We start from the raw sequence: 20,797 nt of genomic DNA, 5'->3' as shown, positions 1-20,797 counted from the left end.
TTCTTTTTTCAAGCTCGTTAAAGTCAAGCCTGTAACGCTTGTTTGAAAGGAAATAAAAAGAAAAAAAAAAGAAAAAAGCTTCCTCCGAACATCAATTCAAGGAAGTTACACTAAATTATATCAATCAGTTTACTTAGTATAAACTTACTTACTTACTTACTTACTTAAGTAAGTAAATAAGTATGTACTCGTTTGAAATCTTAAAACTTTACGACGAAATACTTTTCTATCGATGAAATATTAACGAAACATTCGTCAAGGCAAAAAAATCATCAAAAATTTCAATATTTATATTTTGCACGTTAAATCAAACGATATTAAAACCTTAAACAGGAATGTTTTCTGTGTCTCTTAGATGATGCCATTATGAAATTGATCTAGTAATTTTACAACTTCAATACGACGCTATTTGTTATTTTAAATACAAATCATTTTTAATTCATATAATAATGATCGAAACAAATCTTAATTAAATTATTTAATTTAATTTAATTGTTGTTTCAGAAATTGCAAATTAAATCTTTCTACGAAACAATTGTATTATTGTTATTTATGTAATTGTATAATTTAAGTAACAAAAACCTTCGTGTGCATAGAATTTCATTTAAAAAAAAAAAATAAATAAATAAAAATATAATAAATCGATACGAAAGTACTGCCATGTTATTTCGATATCAAAAACTAATCGAATTGACTTTTGTTCGAGCTTTTTTTATTTTTTACTATCTCACTATTCTCAATTAAAGGGAATACATGGATCGGACTTTCGTCTCGTTTTATGTTTAGTTATTTCTCTTTCTCTTTCTCTCTCTCTCTCTCTCTCCACTTACCTAACGATGATCACAAATTTTTGACGTCGCATTGACAGCACCCAACAACAATCGACTTCCTTTTATCCTCTTGTCTCTCACATTTCGATAAGTCCACGTGTACGTGCGAACACGTGTTGAACCGTTTGAGTTTATTGCGCGCACATCATATTGAACCTTCAAAAGCGTATATCTAACCTCTTATTAAAAAAAAAAAATTACGAATAATCACTCTTTCGTAAATGAAAAGTAATATAAAATACACTCTTATTTAATTGTTTCTAGCGAACTCATTCAAATTCTACTACTATTTCACTTGTCACAAAATGTATTTATAAAAATGTCATTTTTATAGATTATTTTATTATATTTATCATATACGAGTCCCGTATCACTATCAAATATCGTTGTTTATTTTAATCTAATATGTCAATGATTTTTTATTATTAATCGAAGATGATATTACGGTAAATTAATTAAGAGTAAACTGTCAACTTCCGATCCGTACGACGCGCGGTTCACGACTGACCGCCACTTTTCGTTCCTACTTTGTTCACCATGCCGACATGGCGTGCATATTCCAACCAATCACGTTCGAGCTAGTTACCGCCAATAATATACCCCGCCTACGAAAATCAAATAGAAAGAGAACGATCGAGATAGGGGGGCTTCTGCCGTTTTGGCATACTGATATTTATGTCCACCAGGTGGCAGTTGTATTGCGATTATTTTAAGATATTTATAAATGAATTTTTATAATTGAGGTTATGATAAAATAATAAAATTCATTTGAAAAAGAATATCTACTTTAGAAGTTTTATTTATATTTTTCAATTCAATGGGACTTCCACGATAATTGCACTAGGTACAGTCTATATCAATTTTCATGTCACAAATTAAACATTACGATCGTTCTCCTTCTATTTTCATCATCCCGGCAAAATTATGAAATATATTAGCGAATCAAACTATTTCTGATTTCTTTCTCTTTTTGATAAATTATTTTTCTATTATTTCTAAATAAATTTTCACAATTTACAAATATAATACTATTTTCATATTTTCAATAATGCAATTAATCTTATTTGCAATACGTGCAAATTTATAATAGATCAGAATACAAAATGGACGTAAAAGAAAAATATAACATTTTTATTTTAAAATACATAGCATAGTTTTTCTTATAAAATAGATAATGGTGCAATAATATACAGCCCCATTTTAAATAGAATGAATTTCTGAATAAATTGATTTACAACATACTTCCTACATTTGTTTACAAGTATCGATACAAAATGAGAAGTATTCCTCTCATGAAAATAAGAATAAACAGTAGAAACATAATTTTCTTCCTGTTGTCATGACAATAAACAATGTACATTTATAAAATTCTTATAATTTACAGAATTTCTTAACAAGCTGAGAATTAAAAATATATCAATAGAATATATATATATATATATATATATATATATATTGAAAAAAATGAATCTATAAGAAATCATCTCCAATTTCTATTTCACGACAGGTCTCTCCTATCCACCCAAGCAAATATCTAATTTTTTCTGTTTTTTCATCAGTCGACTTATAACCCGCAATACTTTCGTAAAGGCACTTTGATAAATGTTTTAATATAGGCTATAACGAACAAATAATATTACATAATTAAATAGAAAGAATTGAAAATAAAATTAATATAGAAAATTTCGAAACTTACTCCAGGCCAATCGTGCCTTAATAATGCCACGTATTGATCGCTCAACAATTCAATATCAAGGACACTTTCCTCCAATAATCTTCTTAAAAATTGTCCACACATCAACCATGTTCCATCAGTTTCAGGTTGTGCAAGTAACATAACGTTTCTTGGACTCAACAATCTTAACATAGGAGTATCTGCTTCAAATATCTTAAAATTGTCTATAGTCCATATCTTAATTATCAGGTCTTGAATATCTCGTGTAAATAGATCCATTCTGTGTGCAACTACAAATAAAAACATAACATATTAAAAAAAAAAAAAAAACAACATTAATTACATTATACTTTTAACATTATTAATCATTTTAATCTTACTTAAAAACAATGAAAAATCAACGCTCAATAAATACAAGATTTTCTCCGGTCCTAAAACCAGATCAGCTCTTTCATTTAAAATTTCATACAATTTATTCAATATTGTTGTCACTGAAGTTAGAGTTACATTGTTCCGATTATTATCCATAATATCCCATATTTGTAACTAAAAAAAAAGGCAATAAAATATTCTTAATTTATTATTCTCCTTTGCTTATTAAACTATTTAAAAAAAAGAACAATAAATATAAATAAAACATACTCTAAGTTCATGTATAACATCGCTCGGATTTGGTGCAGCTGGATTATGAACTTTTTCTTGGATTATAGATAATGTATTATTATTTCTAATAAACCTATTAATTTCTAAATCCATGTCTTTATGAAACAATGAGCCACCAACAATGTGAGATTGTATCCATTGATTTATACGTTCAATTGCTACTCTGTAAGCTATTTTTATACACATTTCTTTAACAGGCACTAAAGAATCTTCTGCTAAAAGTGATTCAATAGATTGCACAATTCGTCTTTCGCAGAATTGTGGCATACTTCTATCACACTGTTCTTTCAAATCTTTTGAAGCAGTACTAGCCAACATAGACATTTCCTTTGCCAATAACGACTAAAATAGAGAGTAAAAAAAATGATTTACAACAATGAATTATGTAACAATATACGATTAAAATCATGCGAAATAAAGAAAAGAAAAAAAAAATTCACCTTTAATTCGTTAATCTCTGTATTATTATTACCATTTGTCGTAGCATGCGTTTCTTTATGCTTTGCTTTGTACTTTCTTTTCATAATTTCTCTAAAAACATTTAAATTCGTTTCTCTCGCGGATGCCAATAACGTATTGCAAATATGTTTAACACAAGCTGACGCAACTCTATCGAAGACAAAATCAACCGTTTTCCGAGTTGAAGTTGGTTGACCGTGGAAAAAAGCTTCTTCTAACTGCAACTATATTGAAAATTGTAAGAATAATATATAAGTTATAATATTTAATTTGAATTATATATATATACCTGTAAATGTCTTCTATTATTAGCCCCAAATTTATGAAGTTGACTAGATATTGGTGTTATATGTTTGTTTGGACCTCGTGTATTATGTTTTACATTTTTCTTTGACACAGTTTGTAATTTTAAATCAGTTATAGGACAACATTTACCAAGAACTTCATCATCTATTATATCTAATTTATCTAAACAATATTTAGAAGGTGTAACAATATCAATAGATTCCACAGACAATACTTCATACGTTTGTGCTAACATTTTGTCAAATTGTCGTTGTGTTTTTAATTCTTTCATTTCATATATTTCTTGCCAAGTTAAACAAAAATCTTTAGGAAAATTTGGTAACTCGAAAAACCATTTTAACGTAAATTTCAGTAAAATTGCTGTTTTTTGAGACATAACACTCTCACAATCGGAAGAAGCAAAATCATAAGTATTGACAGTCCTATAGATATAATACAGTAATTCTAAGACTGGTTTGTAATACGTTAATCGAAGAGACACTATATCCATCATTGCTAAATATTTTACTATCCAAGGAATACTCAAAGACATTTTTCCTTCCATAATTGCATTTTGAAGGCAAGATTGTAAATTTAACGATGGTACAACCTACGAATATTATATGAGTTTTAGTAATATTTTGTATTAATACTTAATTAATTAATATTAAATTTATTACTTACATTATTTCTAATTTCAATTTGTGCTGTTATTACTTCTTTATTAGTGTATGATTCTAATTTATAAGGTAAAGATATAAGTAATCCCAACATTTTGGCAAGTAGTCTTAAACTTGTTAGACATGTGATGAAAGTACGTTTCGTTTGCTCATCCACTATAGTTTCTAAAATACAAATAGAAAGGAGTAGAAATAATTTCGTTGCCATAAATAAATAATAAATTTGTTCTTAAAAAGTATCACATTAATTTCTAATAATATTTATTATTTACATAAAGAGAGAGAGAGAGAGAGAGAGAGAGAGAGAAAGTAATTTATATTAATTTATGCATAAAAAATACCTGAATCTTCTATTTCGCTGCTAGTAAACTGAGTCTTGTTCAACTCTATAATTTCATGTACTAAACAATTTTCTAAATGTGTATAAAATATTGGATTAAATGCGTACAGTATGAAATCTCTAAAAAATTCTTGAGTACCAGGAAAAGATGGAACACAAACATCATTCTGAGATGATAAGGGAGTAACCAATCTTTTTCTAAGCTGTGTCAATTTTTGTGGATCAATGTGTTTTAATGTTTTTAGAATATTATCATCGTCAACTATTTCTTCCTGAAAAAAAAAAAAACAACAAATTTGTTGTTTACAATATACACATAAATTATAATAATTTAAAATATATATAATTAACTTACTTGTTGGCCTTTTTGTATACAAGAGATGAGAAGTTGAGATTTAAATAATCTTGCAAAGTGAGAATAATTGGTAGCATCATTATGCTGGGTGAGTACTGATCGAATCTTTCCTACCAAAGCTACTTGAAAAGCCCATCCTGGTACCAAATGGTTTTGTTCCCATATCCTCAAAATTTCATAAAACGTGTCTCTTTGCTTTCGAAAGGTTTGAAATGCAATTGCAGATGAAAAATGTTCACGATTATCAGTGTCTATTTGAAAGCATACATTCATTTCTCCCATTGCTGATGATGTTTACAAATATAATTATAAACAAATCCTTTCAACTGTATATAACATTTCCTACGTCTACACAAAGAAACATTTTACAATAATTACACGATTATATTTTTCACTATTTAATTTAAATTAACATATTTATCAACATATTTATTTATTTAAATTGTTGACTCTCTCTCTCTCTCTCTCTCTCTCCTTTCTTTTTCTTACACTTTTTATAGGTTATATTCACTAAACATATGGTAGAATTTCATGTATAAAATAAAATGTAAATACATTTAAATATATATCATAAAGTAACACAGATTATATATTATTATATTTACTGTCTTGACCACATTAATATTCATTTTTATCGATATAAACACTGCATGTTGACGCCTTGTCAAATTTCAACGTGTATCTTCAGACATGTAGTTTCTGTTTATAATAAGAATGAAAGAATTGACGTATGACTATGGAGGGTACCTATGACATAAAAATGAGCAACACTAGCGCTATCTGACGACAATAATATATAATTAGAAACTATGGTCGAACCGATACGAATTTCAAACCTGTACTTTTAAACATATAAGTAAATACCGGTACTAATGATAATTAAAAATATTAAAAATAAGCTACGCGTAAAAAAATCTCCAAACTTTAAACGATTTCAAATATTATTTTTAATGCATTACATGCTTAAATTTTTATAACGAATAAGCACACATATACATAATTAATATAACATATAATATAGTTGACAAATTTTAATTCAATCAAAATAATTATTTATGCGAGCATATGTATGCATAATTTATTAGAACTTTAAATTCAAATTATAATCTTCTTAAAATTATAACCCTTTTACACAATTAAATTTCAAATACACATTTATTTTATTCCCATGTATATAAGAAATGGTAATAACTCAAATATAAATTAAAAATAATAATAATAATAATGTGAAAAATTCCAAATATAAACTTACATTAAATATTAAAATTAAATGCTTTAGTTTCAATATAGTTTTTGTTTTTTAATTATTTACATTTGTCATGAAGACTTGGTTCCCAGCAACACTAACTTTATAATGTGCTTCTTGTTTTTAAACAAGCGGATAACTGGCACTTGAGGCCACACCGCAATGATTATTCTTATTTCTTGCCATTTTAATATATCCTTTATCACCCCAAGTTGTGTCCCAACTATTTTTCACTAACCAATAATCTTCTCCATTATCATCAGTTCCATATCCTACTACTAATACTCCATGATCCAACTCTGTATCGGAACACTCAGGTTCGTAGTAAACTCCTAAAATTTAACAAGCCGAAAATATTAAGTCATCAAAGTAAAATGGTATAAAAAAAAAAATAATATATAGAAAAATATAAAAACATGCGAAACCTTCAGAATAAAATTGGAAAGATTGGTGAGAAGCGTCAATAGCGATTGATACTGGACCAATAGTTGCAACGGCAGATTTTAGCTTTTGTTCGTCTCCTTGTGGAATATCAACAAATCCAACATCAACGGCACCACTGTTACGTGGACTATACCTACAAATCAAAATAATATATATATTCTAATCTAACAATTTGTTCCATTCATAAAAAAGATATATTACTAACCTGCATTTATCATTTTCTGCTTCATAAGGATAACTTTGTTCTGTATCAATGCCATGATTGTCTTTAATATATTGAAATGCTTGATCCATAAGACCACCTCTGCATCCATTATTGCCATATTTTCCAGAACAATCGATCAAGTTCTGTTCACTTAAGGACACCAAATTACCAGTTTTTCTAAAGTTTTGTCCTTCCAATGCTCCTGTCTATAAAGAGAAGAATTGTATTATTAATTAATATCTGAAGTAATATTAATAATAATAAAAAGATCAATTATATAATCTGTTTAAAATATAAATAAATAAATAAATACCGTTGAAAATGCCCAACAAGAACCACAAGCTTTTTGATCTTTAACAGGAGTAACTGCACCTTTTTCTCTCCAATCAACAAAATGCGGTAATTCAACATGAGCTGGTTCAATGTATGTGGCACTAAGTGGTTTTCTTTGTTCTCTTAATTGATGATCTATCGATTTGTTAAAACCATTCAATAATTGTACGTACTCGTAATGAAGCTATAAAATAAAAATATTGAAAATGTGTAATATAAACCAATTTATACTTTAATTGAACACAATTTTCATTACTCACCATATCACCAAACTTATTTATCTTTAATTTGTAACTAACTTCACCTAATTCAAATTTACGATTGTGTAACGCAATCTTATGTTTGTTATCCATGAATATTTTCATTCTGACTTTTTCCTCAGAAGTAGTTTCATAATTTTTTTTATGTTCAAGCTGTCGAAAATCAAATTTCGTTATTGTCAACAAATTAACATTTTAATTAAAAAAAAAAAAACAATCATAAAAATATGAACTTCGTTTTTGTTTATAATTACCTTAAACGTTGTCCATTCTTCTAAGATAAGATCAAAAAATGAGATAGCTTGAACAGCAAATACTGTCGAAATTAGGAATACCAGTAATATCTTCATGCTTGTATATTAATTCAACTGAAAATACAAAATGTTCAATTAATTATAATTAATATTATACATAATTTTAATAAAGCTAAATAAAATATTAAAAATACATAAAGATATAGATATGGTTGATAGCAAATATTTATATGTTTGAGCTTATTAGAATCCATATTTTTTTTCATATATACAAAGAAGTAACTTAAATGTTATTAATGTAATAAACCGTATTGACTACGATAAAAAAAACAATAAAATAAATTTTAATGGCAAAACACGATTCTAACTTTATTCAATGGTAAGATTAAACTTGTAGTCATAAAATTATACGAGGAAAGATTTCTATTCATAATTATTCTTTTATCTATTATATCTGGATTTATAACAAAATAAAAAAAATTCTTTTTTACGAATAAAATTGTTTATAATTAAATAAGAATTATCGTGTTAAAGTTAAAAGAAAAAAAGAAGAAAAAAACAACAACAGAAAACAAAACACAACAACATTGCAACACATTCAAGATATGAAAGTCTCTTTGCGTCATCCATTTTGTTTTAGTTCATTAATAAAATAATACACGATAATATAAACTCCAAATAATTATATAATAATATGATTAACTATAATAAATCATGTTTCATTATTAAACAATAATTATATGCATTAATTTGATATGATAGAACAAAGAAATCAAAAATTGGTTTAATTACGTGTAAAACTTCAAACAAAATAAAACAAAAGGAGGAAACAACTTGAGAAACAATAGATCTTAATATAAGAAAAAAAAAAGCCATCTGTTAAAATATCAAATTAGTAATATTAATGTAAATAAAATATTTTCATTGAAATTTTACATCAAATATATTAATGAGTCATACGATATAGTCAGATTAGATATTTAGTATGATTCACATTTGAACAATGACCGTGTACGGTTGTAGATAATATATTCAACATATATATATATATATATATAAGTAGAATAACTTACCACAATAACACAAGGAATCACTAATAATTTCAAACGATACGTTCTCGTTGAATGTTGCAATGCTTATGAAGCAAAAGAAAGACGCAAGGTTATTATATTGGACCCTCCCCCTAAGTCACGTGATTCATTTCGTTTTTGTCCTCTTAGGTTACTTTGTTTAACAGTACACATGTGATGATTTTATCTTTTGTTAGAAATACTTTTACGCATCATATTACACGATATCTATTCAAATGTCCACTCGAGCATTTTTTTTATTACCATTGCTTCTTCTCATGTGACTTAGATAATACTGAAATATCAAATTATATATATTTATAAAACACATATACACACATATTTATATATACATAATCCTATTAAATGAAATAAAAGAATAACTAAGATGATTTTGTTTATTTTGCGAATTAATTTATATGACCATGACCAATTGGCATTGATTTTTGAATTTTTTTAGATTAACGCATAGATTTGTTAAATATTTATCCATATGAATATATATGCTGTTGTTGTTGTTAATTTTATTATATTTTGTTGCTTTTCAATTGTATTAATAATTGAAAAATATTTCAATAAACATTTTAAATATTTTTGTATGAGTATGTAATTAATGATTAGAGAACAATTATATTTCTTAACATGAATAAAAATTACATTCATCTTGTACATCTTTACAATTTATCTAGAAAATTGACGCAATTAAATCACATGATTGAAATTAACTGACGTATTATACGCTCATATTTATTATTTTTCTTGTTCATAATTTTTTTATTATTTATTCGTAAAAAAAATATTAACTGATAACATTTTTATTTAAACAATCATAGAGAAGATAAATAAATTTACGAAGACGATAATGTTTTAGAAAAAGTAATAAATATGTGTATAAACAATAATCTTTACTTTTTGTGACTATTTTATTTATATAATTGTATTAAACTTATCGAAATTCAGTATGTTTTTAAAACAAATGATGTTCACAATCAGTCGAATCTATCTTTACTCCATTAACTATGGATACATCGTCAGCATACTATATATATGTTATATTTGAATATATCCTCAAAAAATTGAGTACACAGACACACAGTAAAAAGTCATGTCTGGAAACAAAGTGTACGATATTTCTCCAGAAGATCGTGAAGTTAAAGAATGGAGGAATGCCAGACGTTTAGAATTAAGAAACGAATATTTAAGAGAGTTACAAGATCCTCGACGAGTTGAGCCAATTGTACGTAATTTCAATAGGTTAAACTAACCTATAAAATATTCACAATATTTAAAAGTATTTAAGTAATTATTAAAATGTTTAGTTACGATAGATGATTGTAAAAGATATATTTATATTTATATACATATATATATAGTATCATTTTATTTTCATTTTTTAGTATTATTATCGTTATTACTTAAACATATTAAAAGTATTATATAATACTGTATAATGATTATACAAGTATACTTTTCTGTAATCAAAGTTAAATAATATTATTTAATTATAGTTAGATAGAGGATGGCAAAGATTTTATGCTACAAGAGTACAACTAGAATATATTTTTAAACCAACTCTCTATAATAGTTTGCTAATGTATGCTGTGGTAGGAGGTTTGATATGGGGTTCTGCAATAGTTTTAAAAAATTCTAGGGTACGTGTTAAATGTTAATAATGCATATTTCTTTCTTTCTTTTTTTTTTTTTTTATACAAATTAACTTATTATTTTTAGGAATCGAAGGAAAAGCTTTATCGTACAGGTCAGATATCGTACCAGGATAGAATGTTTAAATTCCAGTAAAGAAAATGCCTTTTGTGGTAATGCAGTTCAGTAGAACAATATTACAACAACAACAAAAAATAAAATAAAATAAAAATGTAATATTGTACGTATGAAATTATTGTAACTATAAATTGATTTTACAACATATTATACATGTTTACTGTAATTATTATATCACATTACAATAAAATAAAATTAATCGTATAAATAATCTTTTTTTATTATCGATCTTCAAGTTGTTTATCACGCGCTATGACTGCATCATCAAATTTTACCATATAAGTTGTTCCTTTATGCCAATGAGCAGTAACTTTTGCTGGCTGTAATGAAAACAAAAATATGTAATTTATATAATTTATGTATATCATTTAAAAAAAATATATACTCTCTTGTTAATATTATACTTACAAAACCACAATCGCAAAGAACAGCTTCAACTATTCCAGCTATAAAAGATGCACAATTTAAACTTCCCTTATCCTTTGGAACAGAGATAAATTTATTTACCAAAGCTTCTTTTTCAATAATATAATATGTCCGTTCATCATCGTTAGCATGTTCTAACTTATCAGCTTCACGACCAAATAATGACTTCCACAATGTACTTTTAATGAATAGTAATATATTTAAAAGTTTAATTTCACGTTTACCACCTTTTTCTCTTACGACAAGAAGATCAGTAACTCTGTGTCCAATCTCGGCACCTATTTCAGCTAACCTAATTGTTTAAATTCAAATATAAGTTTATTTAGAAAATGAATATTTTATACAATGATTACTTACTTATTTTGTAATTCTGGTACAGTATAAACTCGATTTTGACAATATTGTACAAGTTCTGAAAATAAAAGAGCAAAGCAACTTAAGCTAACCTCTCCTTTCCCTTTACTCAATGATCTATCAAGTATACTTGTTCGTGGCCGAACTGCAGAAATTGTAATACTTGACATTATTATCAAATTTTACTTTTTCAAAATATACTTAGTCATAAATATTTTCTTATGTATATGATAATTATCTTACAATTATTAACGATCTGACAGTAGTTTCAAAACAATTCATTAAGGCTAGTTCATAAACCTAACGTTTGATGTCAAGTAAGCACCAGTGAAGCCAGATCGTGGAATATTTTTACCCCTTCCCTCGAGCCCAGCACACCTCGCACACAACGAAATGTTACGTGTCGGTGTCATCTCTTTCTATAATATTTGAATTAACAAAAGGTTATTTATATATGTAAAAATAAATGTTATATTTATATTATATTACAATAGTACATTTTTAGGATATATGTATATTACAAAATGCGTATAAACTTTGAATTATTTTAAACTGATAAAAATTCGAAGCCATTTCCATATATAAACAAAAATATATCGTTAGACCTGAAATAATATTGTTATTTTAAAATTAAATTATTATTTTGTTAGAAATGTTTTTAAACAAAAACAAAACAAAAAATATTAAAAATATAAATGTCATCTCTCTTACTTCATAGAAGTTGATAATACCATTCCTTGTACATCTGATACAGATGTAAATTCAGTAGACAATAATTGTGCTAATATTTTATTATTATTATAGGAATAAGTATGTATAATAACTTGTTGATCTATACCAACGCTGAATATTTTGTTATTTGTTATCTTAACACCTGTAAATAAAGTCAATTATGATATTCTCTATTGTACTATATTCGTATGTAATACAATGTTAAACCAATTGCATTTTACAGACCTGTAATTTGTGCGTAATGTATAGACGAAATGTTGTGTTTAGATAATATTTCTACAGAAACAGTTGCGTCTTCTAAAATACAAATTTGAAATAGAACAAGACAAAGGAGATTGTCATCGCCTCCAGTAACTAGAAGATACTTATCTTCAGTTATAGTTTTCAAATCATAACTATTTATTCCTGATTGATGTAATTTCATTATTGCGAAAGGTATTATGTCAATGTTTTGTAGATTAGAATTACCAGAGATCATATTTTTAGATGCTTCCAAAAAAATGTCAGTAAAATTATAATAACGTACAATACCATCGGTTGACATTGTCATTATAATTATAATATTTTTCAATTCTAAGACATGAACTTTTAAAATGCAACGAGCAGTACATTTGGTATATAATATAGGATTGATATCTTTTTTAAAAATGTTATAAATGAATAGCCTACAAAAATATAAATAAAAATTAGTAAATAAAATAATCATAAATATATAATGTAATAAAATAGAACATTTTGTTTTTTCGTTATGTATATATTCACCTTAAATATCCATCACCACAGGCTATAACTAAAAATATGAAAGTTGACTTCAAAGAAGGACAATAGACCTTAATATCCATATAACGGGTTTCAGATTCAATAGCAAAAGTTTGTTTTGCTTTTTGCATTTGTTTTCTACGATTCTGATCTAAACCAAATAACATGTGAGAATTCAGATCAATGCAAGAAACGTTATCGTTGGATAACACATCATCATCATCATCCCATCTAATATCTATTTGCCAACATTTTATTTGAGCTCTTCCACCGCATGAGAAAATTAAATATGTACTAGTCAAATCTGTGTTTTTTAAATTGAAAATAGCTATAGACTTTATACTTGAAATATGTCCATCCATAATATTTAATGTTTCAAATGTATAGTCTTTTCTTTTTAATTCTGATTTATAAATATGTGTAAGACGAAGTTTACAATCTTCACCTCCAGATACATAAATTTTCTGATCGAACAAATTTATTATAGGTTGTACATTGTAAATTTCTTTTACATGAAAACCATTCTGAAATAACGCAAAAGTGTTGTATATATGGATTTATGATAATACTGTTTAATATTTATACTATGTTTAATACATACCAGTATAGTAGGTGTAGATAAAAACAGAGAATTTAAATGATGACTGGATAAATAAATTTTCTTATCTCTAATATATGCAAATTTAATATTTTCATTTAATATCAGACAATCCACAGATCTGTGTCCACCTCCACAAGGATATTTTACTGCTATTCTTTGATGATGCAAACTGTATATTATAAATTCAACCTGCAAAAAGTTCTTTTAAATTCATTGTACGTATTATTTTTTTTATATATATAAATAAATAAATAAATAATTATATACTTCTTTAAATCCAGTTATAAGAACATCATCATTAATATTTAATATATTACTAATCCAATCCATTGGCATTTTTATGGAATATAAAGTACGTAAGTAGTTTCTATTGTTCTTCATAAAAATATCATAAAATTTTATCATGCCATTGCGTCCTGCTGTCATCAATTTCTTGTTCAATACAGCACATAGTTGAACACCTATTTTTCCATGAACTTTATAAATAGTTTGTATTGGTTTACTGATATTTTTATCTACATTTGTTTTGCTTAAAGATTGATCGTGCGTTTCAAAAATATAAAGATTTCCTGTTCTATCTCCACAAACAAGTAAATTTGTATAAATTATAGCTGCTGTTATCCAACCTTCTCGAGAGTATGGTAGTATATATTCACTATGAATATATAGTTCATCTGTTAAACAAAATTGTATTTAACATAAACTATATAATAGTTATTATATAAATAAATATTTATTTAATATATGTACTGTTAGGTGTAATGGCAAGTATTAGTAAAGAACCATTTTCTCCACAAACTAGCATTCTATCATTCTTCAACCATTGCAAAGAGAATATTTTTGATTTCATTATTTTTTTCTCCAATATCTGATGCAAGTATTTTTTGTTTTCTTTGTTTATTTCTAAAACAAATATAATAATAATATGAAAGTATGAACATATGTGAATAATAATCAAATTTAATAAATATAAATACAAACACGTACCTGTATATATAGTTATATGTCCATATCTGGATGCAAAGCTAATATAGCATCTACACGACGAAACTTTCATTATGCAATAAGAACTATATATTTCTAAATACGTTGATTCTCTAAGATGCAATGCATCGTCATAACATTCTAACATGCCTCCATCGTGAAATATTATTAAAGTTCCACTGTTTAAATAAGTTACATATTTAGGAATACGAGAAGATGTTTTAAATGATGATATTATCTGTAAATTATTGTTCGGAGTACTTATAAATGGCCACATGTGTACTGCGCCATCAGCACCACCCGTAAATATAATTTTATTATCTTCTGATATATGAATACTCCATATCCGTGCCCCATGATGTGCAAATAATTTATTTAATAATAGACCATTTAATGACCAAATACATATCAACGAATCCTAAGATATTTAATAATGATATTAATATTTATATTTTTCGTTGTATCATTTGAAGGAACGCACTTACCTCACCTATTGTAAAAAGAACGTCATTTCTGATTATGGCTCTCCAAACTCTAGCAGCATGACCAAACATTGTTTTAACTAATTTGATTTCAACATTTTTCCAATCGATATTATTTTGACAATCTAATGTATTAGATTTGTTTTCTATAACTTTCCATAATCTAACTGTTCTGTCATCAGATGTAGAACAGATAAAAGATGTGTTTGGATCATAAATGACAGAAAAAATTACTCCCTGTCAAAATTGATTAAGGATTATTATAATAAAACTATTTTGATCATTATTATAAATCTATAAATATTGATATATAATTAATATTATAAATTTATATGAATATTAATATTCTTATACTAACTTTGTGTCCAATTAAACGATGCAATATTTTCGCATTTTTATCATGATCAGTTGCATAGTCTAGTTTCCATATTAATATCTCCTGAAATACAGTTCCACTAAATATAACTAAATCTTTTATCGTTTCACCTGATATAGATCCACCGTAGCTACGTATAAATTCAGAAAAATATCTTTCAAACTGCTTCGTAGTTGAATTTAATATATAATATTAAGGATACAGTATACATTTTTCCTCACACCATGTTTCTTCATATTTTTTATTAGAAATATCATATACGTATACGTTATTATGTGCAAATAAAATAATTAAAAATATTCGTTTATTAATGGTCAAGCATTTAACAGCTATTATCCAATCGTTAAACCAAATTGTTTCGATAATTTGTTTCATCCTGGAACAAAATAAATCATCGTAATTTTGAAAAACGTAAGAAAATGTAAGAAAATAAAAACAATATATATAAATACTTACGATATTGTATTATTAATTTTATCAATATCATATATACACAAACATTTGGCACCAAATAAAATTATACAATTATTAGACGCTTTAACAATGCCATGTATATTATTTGAATAAAAATTCAACTTATATTCTAATTCGTAAACATCACGTTTTTTGAAAACATGTAAAAAACATCCTATACCTGTAAATAATATTCAAATAAATTAATTACGAGTATTTTATTTTTAATAAATCTAAAACAAGAAGTTTAAAAAAAATTGATGTTTAATGTTAAAACTAACCTACAAATACATAATCATCCATAGAATGTATAGCAAGTACATCGGTAGATAATAATTTTGAAATCATTTTAAAGAGAAAATGATCACATTTATTTAAAGGTATAGTAATTTATGTTTTTATAATTTATTAACAATTAAACAAAATTTAATAAACATATCCATAAAAATATTGAGATAAATTTATATACAATAAAAGCATGTATGAACACACACGTGAATTTTCGACATTTAAAAAGTCGATTAGTAACTAGTCGATACTAGAGACCCTGTCGATACTAGGGTCCCTAGTCGATACATATCAACAGATAAGCATTGCAAAACTCGAAATGACCGAAATCGATTGAACGTAATCAATCGAGAATCGCACTAAACTATTCTTTTTTTTTTTTTTTTATTATTGCGTGTAAGATCATCAGTACGCGTGACGTTACGTTGACAGTCGTGTCGAATTTATTTAACTAAATTTTCTACATTACTCTTGATTTGTCATAATAATATAAATTAATAAAATTAAATTAAAAATTTTATCAATGCACCACACTGAATATGATTACATTACTTCAATTCAACTAATACATGATTATTTAAGGGATCGTAGAAAGGTCCTTCGGTAAAAGAATGGTAAGTAACCTATAATTGTATTTAATATGTTTTATATACTTCTTTTTTTTTTAATTAATTTATTGCTTACTATTAAATTAAATGTTTAAAAAAAAAATATGGAGTTATCAAATGCGATTGATAATTTATTGGAGTTATAATAACGACAAACAAACAAACAAACAAACAAACAAAATGTCCTATTATCTTAATTTTCTTATATTTTAATCAATTAATTTTAATTAGTAATTGTGTTTACTTTATTACAAATATTGATTACAGTTGAGGTGACATTTCTAGTTCTGCCATGCGGAACAGGTCAGTTGGTATTATTTTTGGATCTCTTGTCTTATGGGGTGTGATTACATATTTCTTATTTCTTGATCAACCATCAAGCAAGGATCACGGAAAGGTAATTTATTCATTCATTGTTGTATTACTTTTTCGTAATTCAATCATTTATATATTTTATAATAGTGAATAATTTTATAATGATAAGAACATTATTATAAAACAAATTAATAGCAATAGATTAATTGAACTAAATTTACATTTACAACTTATTCATATGAAAAATGATACAATTAATATTAAAATGTAAAACATGAATTTTCATGTATGAAATTAATAATAATAATAATAATATTATTATTTGTCAATAGCAATATAAAATTTCCAAACAAATTACCAAATTGGAAGAAAGACTAAAACATCAAATTGCAATAAATCATGAATTTTTTCAAAATTTTGAAGAAACTCGTAAAAGTAAGTACATAGAACAATCTAATTTAAGTTATAACATTTAATTAATTTTTAATATTTGAATGTAATTTATTTCTTTTTCTTTTTCTTTTTCAGAGTTAAAAGAAAAATTTTCTATTGCTCGTCCAGAAATAACCATTCCAAATATTAATCAATTACATAAAATTAATGTTGAAAAAGTCTTTGAAAAAAATGTTGATACAGAGAAACGGACAGATTCTAAGGATTTTCAATATTCTACAAAGGTCTTTGTACAACTTATGATAGATCCTAATCCTTACGTCTAAATAATTAAGTTTTTTATTTATTTATTTTTTTTGTTTGTAAATAATATTTAATCTTCTTATATTAAATCAATTTAATTGTTTTGTTTTCTTTCTTACAGACAGAAGAAATAATGAAATTAAAAAAATCTTTACCTAACGGAGATCCAATAATAGCTGTACTGGTCTTTTCATGCAATCGCATTACAGTTCAAAGATGTTTGGATCAATTGATAAAATTAAGACCTAGTGCATTGCAATTTCCAATCGTCGTGTCACAAGATTGCGAACACGAACAAACTGCAGAAGTTATTGCTAAATATGGAGATCAAATATTGCACATTCGGGTACAATTTTTCTAATTTATATCATAGTTCTATAAAAAAAAAAATAAAGATTTTATTACTATGAAAATACTATATTAACTAGGTATATAATTTTTAATTGTTTTTTTTTTTTTTACATCATCAGCAACCTGACCAATCAGATATAGACATTCCTCCTAAAGAGAAGAAGTTCAAAGGATATTTTAAAATTGCGCGCCATTATGGATGGGCATTAAATCAAATATTTTTTGAGCTCGGATATGAAACAGCAATTGTGGTAGAAGGTTACTTTCTCTTTATTATTTATATATATAAATATAAATAAAAAATATATAGATGTTTTAATCTATATTAACAAATGTTTAGACGATTTGGACATAGCTCCTGATTTTTTTGAGTACTTTTTGGGTACTTATCCTTTGCTAGTATCTGATCGTTCCTTATGGTGTGTCTCGGCATGGAACGATAATGGTAAATCTGGTCTGGTGGATGAGCATGCACCACACTTATTATATAGGACAGATTTTTTTCCTGGTTTAGGCTGGATGTTAACTCGCCAGTTATGGCAAGAGCTTGCACCTAAATGGCCCAAATCGTAAGCAAAATATGCTTATTAATAGTACTCCTTGTTGTCGATCAACTTCTTATTTCAAACTGTATATATATATACGTAAATAGGAAATAAGGTTTTTTTTTTCTAAGTTTATAATGTACATAGAACAAATTAGACAAAAAATATTCAATTAGATTTAAAGATGATATGTTCATTAGCATATTAATGTCAGAATTATTTATGTAAACTATATTTCATTTATATTATTATAGGTATTGGGATGACTGGATAAGACAACCAGAACAACGGAAAAATAGAGCCTGCATTCGGCCAGAAATATCGAGAACAAGAACTTTTGGGAAAATTGGAGTTAGCAAGTACGTTACATTATTTTTCTCTTTACATTACAAGAAATAGTTATTATTATTTAATCATAATTTTCTACGTATTAATATTTTCAAATGTTACAATTTTATATTGTTCTTATTTGTCTTTTTTACAGTGGATTATTCTTTGAAAAACATTTGAAATTTATCAAGCTGAACGAAAAACCTGTGCCTTTTACGAAGATGAATTTAACCTACTTGCTGAAAGTAAGAAATCATTTATTATAAATTGAATAATACTTTTTTTTTTTTTATAAATAAAGAGTAAACAAATTTTCTTTTGTTTTATAGATAATAAAAATATAATTGTTAACCCTTTCGCTACTATGGGTTACTATAGTCACCACCCATCGCATCTCTTACAGAAATAGAGTGCCAAAAATTAAGCCAGATTCTCTTCGCAAACAATTGCAAACGCTATTTTTTACTTGTTACTTTTTAAAAGTAATGTTACTAAGTTGTTTTTGTAAACAAAAGTCTTGACTACGAATGTTAAAGACTGTACGGTGCTTAATGTTCACACTTTCAGCACGGTATTCCGTTTCACGCAAGACACTCCGCTGCTGCGAGGGTCACAGTAGCGAAAGGGTTCAAAATTACTTTTATCAAATTTCATAAAATGATTATCTTTTCTAGGATAATTATGATGTATCTTTTATGAATGAAGTATATAACTCTAAGGTGATTACTTATTCAGAATTAAAACATGGACATGCAACAACACCAAGTCCTGTTAGAATATTATATTATTCACGACAGTTGTATAAAAATACCGCAAAAATGCTTGGTTTAATGGATGATTTTAAGGTAAAATAAGAAAGAAGAAGAAAAAAAAAAGCTATATGATGACTGTTAAAAGTCCCTGTTAAAGTGTAAAAGTCACTGTTAAAAGTGACGTTCTAATTTACTCTGAATATTTCAGAGTGGCGTACCAAGAACCGGATATCGAGGTGTTGTTACATTTTTCTACAATGGTAGAAGAGTTCATTTGGCACCAGCTATGAATTGGAACGGTTATGATATAACATGGAGCTAACACATAATAGATCATTATGATTTGTAGATTCTACAAATATCATAAGGATCTATCCTTATCATTTTAATAGACTGAATGAACATATGAGTCACAAGGGATTAACAATAAGTCTATAATACCAAATACTTATTAAATAAACAGCAAGAGCAGAGCTTCCAATGCGTGCACATCGTTTCTCTTATGAAGTCTGAAACTACTATTCATTTCATGATGCTTTATGATGAAAACAAAACTAGTTTAATTTAGAGAAAGAGAAATGCTGAGTGCCTCAAACGTCATACCCACCGTTTATATGTACATATATAAATTAATTAACTCTAATTATATGTACATTGTAAATACAATTGTATTGTATCTTAAATATCAATTATGTGGATATTTCTTTTATCGGCAACAAGTTTTATGCATTTATGCCATGTGTACAGGCCGACATAATTGAATTTTCATTTATAATAAAATACAGGTGTTGTTTTTCCTTTAATTTCTTATGCTTATAATTACTTAGGATGTTGAAAGATAAAATAGAAGGAAGGGTAATTTAT

The 20,797-nt window shown here is 26.2% G+C and overlaps 7 protein-coding genes across 9 annotated transcripts in view; 2 read left to right on the top strand and 5 right to left on the bottom strand.

Annotated features, from left to right (window-relative positions):
• The window catches only part of LOC107073978 (putative adhesion G protein-coupled receptor E4P), a 55,326-nt gene extending 53,983 nt beyond the window's left edge, over positions 1–1,343 (bottom strand). Inside the window, exon 1 of one of the 2 annotated variants that reach the window (XM_089179306.1) lies at positions 831–1,343. The gene's annotated coding sequence lies outside the window, so the exon portion shown is untranslated. The remainder of the gene's footprint in view (positions 1–830) is intronic. The other variant, XM_015334976.2, reaches the window with a different exon arrangement.
• A 597-nt stretch (positions 1,344–1,940) lies between these two features.
• Positions 1,941–6,205, bottom strand: dlt (codanin-1 like protein dlt). 2 transcript variants are annotated; one of them, XM_015334955.2, is made up of 10 exons: positions 5,777–6,205; positions 5,288–5,635; positions 4,934–5,204; positions 4,597–4,757; positions 3,917–4,522; positions 3,609–3,851; positions 3,148–3,510; positions 2,886–3,051; positions 2,527–2,795; positions 1,941–2,447 (listed from the first exon to the last, which is right to left on the bottom strand). In XM_015334955.2, the coding sequence occupies exons 2-10, from the start codon at positions 5,567–5,569 to the stop codon at positions 2,301–2,303; spliced, it is 2,508 nt and encodes an 835-aa protein (XP_015190441.1). In that variant the 5' UTR covers positions 5,570–5,635; positions 5,777–6,205; the 3' UTR covers positions 1,941–2,300. The 2 variants fall into 2 exon arrangements, with proteins under 2 accessions (XP_015190441.1, XP_015190450.1); XM_015334964.2 differs by having other exon boundaries at positions 5,893–6,205.
• Positions 6,206–6,423: 218 nt separating this feature from the next.
• On the bottom strand, positions 6,424–9,368 carry CtsL1 (cathepsin L). The gene is made up of 7 exons (XM_015334931.2): positions 9,103–9,368; positions 8,030–8,143; positions 7,776–7,928; positions 7,496–7,699; positions 7,183–7,388; positions 6,959–7,110; positions 6,424–6,865 (listed from the first exon to the last, which is right to left on the bottom strand). The coding sequence occupies exons 2-7, from the start codon at positions 8,123–8,125 to the stop codon at positions 6,657–6,659; spliced, it is 1,020 nt and encodes a 339-aa protein (XP_015190417.1). The 5' UTR covers positions 8,126–8,143; positions 9,103–9,368; the 3' UTR covers positions 6,424–6,656.
• A 780-nt stretch (positions 9,369–10,148) lies between these two features.
• Positions 10,149–11,092, top strand: ND-B15 (NADH dehydrogenase (ubiquinone) B15 subunit). Its single transcript, XM_015334944.2, has 3 exons — positions 10,149–10,336; positions 10,608–10,751; positions 10,831–11,092. The coding sequence occupies exons 1-3, from the start codon at positions 10,205–10,207 to the stop codon at positions 10,897–10,899; spliced, it is 345 nt and encodes a 114-aa protein (XP_015190430.1). The 5' UTR covers positions 10,149–10,204; the 3' UTR covers positions 10,900–11,092.
• LOC107073946 (trafficking protein particle complex subunit 31) lies at positions 11,013–11,973 on the bottom strand. Its single transcript, XM_015334918.2, has 3 exons — positions 11,665–11,973; positions 11,290–11,599; positions 11,013–11,201 (listed from the first exon to the last, which is right to left on the bottom strand). Exons 1-3 carry the CDS (start codon positions 11,829–11,831, stop codon positions 11,103–11,105), a joined length of 576 nt encoding a protein of 191 aa, XP_015190404.1. The 5' UTR covers positions 11,832–11,973; the 3' UTR covers positions 11,013–11,102.
• A 145-nt stretch (positions 11,974–12,118) lies between these two features.
• LOC107073937 (tRNA (34-2'-O)-methyltransferase regulator WDR6) lies at positions 12,119–16,546 on the bottom strand. The gene is made up of 13 exons (XM_015334895.2): positions 16,330–16,546; positions 16,052–16,229; positions 15,798–15,971; positions 15,578–15,725; positions 15,223–15,456; positions 14,741–15,155; positions 14,504–14,656; positions 14,021–14,427; positions 13,754–13,942; positions 13,156–13,676; positions 12,619–13,058; positions 12,373–12,535; positions 12,119–12,266 (listed from the first exon to the last, which is right to left on the bottom strand). Exons 1-13 carry the CDS (start codon positions 16,394–16,396, stop codon positions 12,209–12,211), a joined length of 3,147 nt encoding a protein of 1,048 aa, XP_015190381.2. The 5' UTR covers positions 16,397–16,546; the 3' UTR covers positions 12,119–12,208.
• A 179-nt stretch (positions 16,547–16,725) lies between these two features.
• Mgat1 (alpha-1,3-mannosyl-glycoprotein 2-beta-N-acetylglucosaminyltransferase) lies at positions 16,726–20,736 on the top strand. Its single transcript, XM_015318879.2, has 11 exons — positions 16,726–16,950; positions 17,212–17,341; positions 17,592–17,694; positions 17,788–17,936; positions 18,077–18,301; positions 18,426–18,564; positions 18,647–18,875; positions 19,106–19,210; positions 19,336–19,426; positions 19,856–20,026; positions 20,142–20,736. Exons 2-11 carry the CDS (start codon positions 17,237–17,239, stop codon positions 20,253–20,255), a joined length of 1,431 nt encoding a protein of 476 aa, XP_015174365.1. The 5' UTR covers positions 16,726–16,950; positions 17,212–17,236; the 3' UTR covers positions 20,256–20,736.
• Positions 20,737–20,797: the final 61 nt, after the last annotated feature.

This window comes from Polistes dominula, unplaced genomic scaffold (genome assembly GCF_049000335.1).
Source record: "Polistes dominula isolate Pdom_NZ unplaced genomic scaffold, Pdom_raw_medaka contig_373, whole genome shotgun sequence".
Taxonomy (NCBI): domain Eukaryota; kingdom Metazoa; phylum Arthropoda; class Insecta; order Hymenoptera; family Vespidae; genus Polistes; species Polistes dominula.
The sequence above is the reverse complement of the archived record's forward strand: the minus strand, read 5'-3'. Positions and strand labels throughout refer to the sequence as shown.